The sequence below is a fragment of the Bombyx mori genome, chromosome 24, assembly GCF_030269925.1.
Source record: "Bombyx mori chromosome 24, ASM3026992v2".
Lineage (NCBI taxonomy): Eukaryota > Metazoa > Arthropoda > Insecta > Lepidoptera > Bombycidae > Bombyx > Bombyx mori.
The window spans coordinates 12525359-12531229 of NC_085130.1; the positions used below are offsets into that span (position 1 = coordinate 12525359).

A 5871-nucleotide genomic window follows, 5' to 3' on the forward strand; every position below is an offset into this window, starting at 1 on the left:
TAGGTAGATTCCGTGCTACAAGTACTTTGAGAATCTTCCGCAGGTTTGTCCCAATTTACCCCAGGATCCCAATTTACCCCATGTCATGGTATGGTCATTTTCCCACCTCTTGTGCGTTCCGGCTTACACAACATAAAAAGGTGCGTTCTTAAACGCCACAGCGGTAACTACGAACCCGACTCTGCCCTAAGTACTTCACTTCGGATCCTCCCGATCCACCGTCCGTGCCGTGCGGGTGGGGATCGGCGATTTTCTCCTGTGGAAAAAAAAAAAAAGATCTTCGGGGTGATTTGACAAATGGTTCATTATTTCTCCTACATCTTCATTTCCAGTGTTTCTCAAACTAGCAATTGTAGAAGCTTTCATTTCATCCGGAGATAACGAAAGCGATTGGTAAATTTGTACAATGTGCCTGTATCCCAATTCTTCAAAAGGTTTTCAAGGTGTAAAAGTGGATGTCAAGGCTTCTGTAGTACATTTGAGGGTGGTACATTTTCAACATATTCAGTATTAGAAATCTCGAGCCTTTCCTGTACAGTGTTGATAGCTTCAGGTATCATGCCTTCGGGCCAGTTTATTGCACATTCTAACCAATCACTTTTTTGTTACTTATAAGCTGTGCTAACATGCGACTACTTCGTTTCCATATATGTATTGCACTTATATTTGAACAAAAATGCGTACAGAATTTTTGGGGCTCAACACTTTTCTCTTCGGTCACATTTATTTGATATTATAGGAATTGAAAGAGTTTTTTATTATCAGACAGCGACTGTAGTTGCTCTCTTAAAATCATAAATAATCCTAAATTGTTAACAAAATTATCCATTATAACGGAAAAAGGAAGATCACGACGACAATCACGAGATGTTAGTAGTAGTACGAATAAACGAACACTAGTTAGTATATAATAAACATGGTCACTTTATGCTTCCAGAGAGAAACAAATGTTTACTATATTTTCTACTACCCAGTAATGGCTGCTTAACTAAATATCCTCATTAACTAATGTTAATTATCCTAATAATTACAGAGATTGATTAATTAGAGACCTACTAAATGTATTTTTGTTAGGTATTATGTAATTATGGGTATTATTACGTGCTTTTACTTACTAATCCATATCAAATTTAACTTAAAAGCACTTACGAAAATAAAAATAAAGGTTTTTATTCTATGTATTTATTTATTTTTTTCGATCCATTTATTTGGCAGAGTTGCAACTTTATGCACATGTTCATAGCATCAAATGATAGTAGACTAGACAAGGTGTCAGTAAAATCAAGTTTCAAAGCGGGACCTCACGGTACTTAGCAGGAATTTAATTTAATGTGACCCGCTCCATACAAAAAAAATTTCACACATTTCACAAAACACATTTTTCTGACCAAACTATAAAGTTTTTGTAATTTTTGCCCAAAACACTTATTATTGAGATTAACGAGCTCTATCTATCTACGTAAAGAAAAATGTTAAAAAACAAAGTTGGTCCCTAAGTCACTAAAATGATAGTATCGACCCACTGTGTGTCGGTGCGTTTAGGTACCTCAAGAACCGGTCATCGTTCTCGTCGAATGCGACATTGCGGTTGGTCGTAAAAATAACTGGGTCATACACATACATAAGTTCAGGGTGTATGTTGTTTAAAAAGAATGGATTTTATTCAAATTAAATTATATCGGGACATGAATTACAGTTACCATTTTAAATACAAATGATAATCAAGCAAAAAATTATTAAATTACCTTTGTAACTTATTTTTTAGTTTCCTATTATCCCTTTCTGTGGACTGTTCGCAAAGGCAGTTGCTACATTTCGATATCATTTATTGTTGTTTGGTGAGAGTTATCGTATAATAAAATGCAAATATATCTTTAGTATATATGTCAAATATTTAAAAATATGCATATAATTATTATAAATAGATTAATTTATAATAAAATTTTAAATAAACATTTAGTTACACGCAACCGCATCACTTCTGTGGACTTAAAATTTCGCCAAAAAAATCAATATCTACTAAAAGTACTACTCACCACATTTTTTTTATACTGGCCACATTATAAAGCTAGCACTGGCCATTTTGGATACAGCTACTGAGCGTTGGCGATCGTTCGGAATATTTTTTATAAATTCAGTGGTGATTTCGTAAAAGATCGGTAGAACTTTTCTGTTCCTGATATATTTCGGTAAGTAATTATTGATTTCAACAATTATCACGTAGCCGTATGGCGGTTCATGGAGTAATTTCGGAAATGTTTTTGTCTTATTTTCTAACCTTAAAAACTAAAAGAGCATTGTGATTTTTTTATTGAATGTCCTTTCTGTGGACCCCTTTTATGTGGACTTGAATGTCCACGCGAAAGACAATGTCTGCAGAAAATATCACATTATTGATTTCATAACTAAAACACTGTCTTACTTATCTCTTAACTAGATGACGTTGACTCCTTTGGTCGTGCATGCTATTAAATCTACATAACATGAATTTTAAAAGAGGTTGTCTTGTATTTTGGCCAATGCCTACACGAAAGAAAGTGTCCACAGAAAATCGTTCTTAAGTTTTCCAACTGATTCAGCAGCTTGTTTGTAAACGTGAACAATGTGCATTGTGTATCATCGGTAGCTGATTTATATCCCCTGCTAGACCTCTGCTCCAAGACACGCTTCTTGCGTATAAACTAAAAGGGTTTGGCTTATTTGTATCTATTGCATGGTATGGTAGGTAGAAGTAAATATAGTTTAATTTGTTCCAGCTACATGATGCCACGTTCAAGTAGATCTAGGTTACAACTGAGTGAAGAACAAAAGAAAAAACGTAGGCGTGAGCAAAAAAAACTAAGTATGCGCAGAGCTAGATCAAAGTTAGATTCTGTTGCTCTTGAAGAAAGACGCAAAAAGGACCGAGAAAGGTATCATCGTAAAAAAGAAGAGGGGCTGATTAAGACCATTAAAGACTTGAAACCCCGAGACCAGCGACAATTACGGAAAATGTGGCGAGAGAAAGCAAAACTTAGACGTGAGAAAGAGAAAATAAAAAGAACGACTGAGCAAATGTTACACGAAAATACACCCCCTTCAAGTCCACAACCATCATCTTCACCACAACAATCATCTTTTTCACGAATTCGGTCAGGAAAAGCAGTAGGTGCACGGAATAAACGAAGATTGAAGGCTAAAAATGAATATTTAATAAATAGATTAATTGTTTTAGAACGAAAGCTAGCTAAATACAGAATGCGTCTACACAGAATTAAAAAAGGACAGAAACGAGGTAACACTGTACTAGTCAAACGAAAAATACATGACTTTTTTATTGACGATGAGCATAGCAGACTCACAGCAGGCAAAAAAGAGACTATCACACGACGTAAAGTAAAAAAGCAAATACGTCTGTTGAATGACACAATTCTCAATCTACACAAGATATTTAACAATAAGACGGGTTTAAACATATCATATGAGACATTTCGTAGACATCGTCCTTTTTGGGTGATATTTCCTAAAACAACTTCTAGAAATACCTGTTTGTGTCGTCAACATGCCAATAACGATTACATTGCTAGCGCTCTACATCAAGCTAAGATAATATCATTTTCTAACGCCACTGATGTTGCCAGGTCGCTTTGCTGTGATAACATTCTGAGGGTTTCTTGTCTTGAACGAACATGTACCCTATGTTTTGAAAAAACTTTGGACTATACGGTCATCAATGGGAATGACACGATTCTTTACCAAAGATGGGTCACTAAGAAAGTGCCCCAAATAATTAAAGGCAATGAAAAATTATGTCAAAAAACACTCAAAGAATGCGTCAGAACTTCTCATCAATTACTTGTTAATAAATTTAATATAAGTTTGTCGACATTTATGCAACATCTTGCAAATATAATGAACCAATACAAGGCTATTCGATATATTAAACAAAACTTATCGCCATCACAAAGTTTACTGCATATTGATTTTTCAGAAAATTATTCCTGCAAATATGGATCAGAAGTTCAGTCAGCCCACTTTGGTGGATCCAAATCACAACTCTCGTTACACACTTGCGTTTATTATTCTGTTGATTCTCAGCCACCAACAAACCTTATAAAAACAACATCCATTTGCACTGTCTCGGAGAACTTACGACACGATCCTGTACTCATTTGCGCCCACTTGAAACCCGTAATTGAAAAAATTAAATTGATTACACCAGATTTGACAGAGCTGCATATATTAAGTGATGGACCCGCTACTCAATATCGTAATAAAACAATGTTCCATATGTTAGCAAACTATGTGAGCAAAATTTCAAATGTAGAAACTATTGTGTGGCATTTCAGTGAGGCTGGACATGGCAAAGGTGCTCCTGATGGCGTGGCTGTGTAAAACGCACATGTGACAAGGCTGTTGCAAATGGCCAAGACATATCAGGTATTGACAGTTTTGTTGATTGCGTAAAAGTCACCTGTAAAGGCATTGACATTATTCGTATTAATAATGATGTATCTGATATACAAAAAATTGCCGATGCTAACAAAGTACGCCCCTTCAAAGGGACCTTAAAAATTCACCAGATCACATGGAGCTCAAAATCTCCTAACATTATTCACTGCAGGCGACTAAGTTGCTTATTGTGTGCACCTCACATTAGGTGTACACATTTTGAAATTGGGCAAATTCAGATTGAATATATTTCACGAGATACAAAAGAATCTTCGCCTACGATATCATCATCTATTTTATCAAGGACGGGTACCCCCAGACCAGTATCTTCTATTGATACTGCATCAGCGTCAACCGTCACTGGACCAAGAACACCATCTCCGCTCGAATCGTTTTTAAACACACCGTCTCCTGAATTAACAACGAGAATAGTCCGTCAACCACTAACCCCACGGAAGCAAAATATAGTATATACTGACTCAGATGACTCAGCAACCCCCAAAAAATCCAGATTCCATACATTCTTTGATACCAGCGACACGGAGGACTCAATTCCATTCCCAAAAAAAGTTAAGTGTCAGTCGCTTTTTGATTATAGCGATGAAGAAAAATTTTAAAGTGTTTTTTATTTTAATATTAATAAACTACTGTTTAGACATAAGTATATTTTTTCAATTTTGATTCTTTTCTGTACGAGTCTGTCCCTTCTGTGGTCAAGAAAAAAATTAAAAACCCTCTATTTCAGCAAAACCTGAAAAACGATCTCGTTTTATATTATAATTTAGATACTATGATTAATAACTAATAAATGAAACTGATTTTGTAAAAATACGAACGATGTTTTTTTTTCCAAAAATTTTACCTTGTTTTGTGTATGACCCAACTCACAGACACAGTGCATTGAGATTGCTGGCCGGTTCTTCTCTACGGGTCTTGATTCCTATCCGGTGGTAGATTCAGTGATGTACTGCTCTTCCTAGCGGACTAGTGTTAGCATTGTCGTCATCGTGGCCTAAAGGATAAGACGTCCGGTGCATTCGTCTTGAGCGATGCACTGGGGTTCGAATCTCAGGTACCAATTTTCTAATGAAATGTGTTATGATTTTACATTCCTTTCCGATTATGCCAAGAAATTTTCAGAACATTCCCGATTAGAACTTTCGAGAGTGTTCTAGATTCCTCTTGCTAATGTTGACGAGTTTCTGATGACAATTAGGATGCTCTTGTTACAACCGGAGCACCTAGGAAAGGTTCTAGAAGATTTACGAATTGCTTATAAAGAAAGTTCTTCTCGTCCACTTCTTGCCGGCCACCCTGCGGAGGTCATCGCACCACCTAGCCAGGGGACGTCCCACGTTACGTCTTCCGCTGCGCGGTCTCCTCTCGAAGTGTGATGAAGTGTGAAGAAGTGGATGAGGAGAGCCGCAGACTGGGCTCAGT

General features: G+C 36.4%; 1 protein-coding gene across 1 annotated transcript; it reads left to right on the top strand.

Moving 5' to 3' along the window:
- Nucleotides 1–1616: 1616 nt before the first annotated feature.
- LOC119630980 (uncharacterized) lies at nucleotides 1617–5262 on the top strand. The gene is made up of 2 exons (XM_038021496.2): nucleotides 1617–2189; nucleotides 2757–5262. The coding sequence occupies exon 2, from the start codon at nucleotides 2761–2763 to the stop codon at nucleotides 4372–4374; it is 1614 nt and encodes a 537-aa protein (XP_037877424.2). The 5' UTR covers nucleotides 1617–2189; nucleotides 2757–2760; the 3' UTR covers nucleotides 4375–5262.
- The last annotated feature ends 609 nt before the right edge of the window (nucleotides 5263–5871 follow it).

Coding starts and splice junctions, on each gene's coding strand:
- LOC119630980 (XM_038021496.2), top strand. CDS start 2,761: ATGATGCCACGTTCAAGTAGATCTAGGTTACAACTGAGTGAAGAACAA.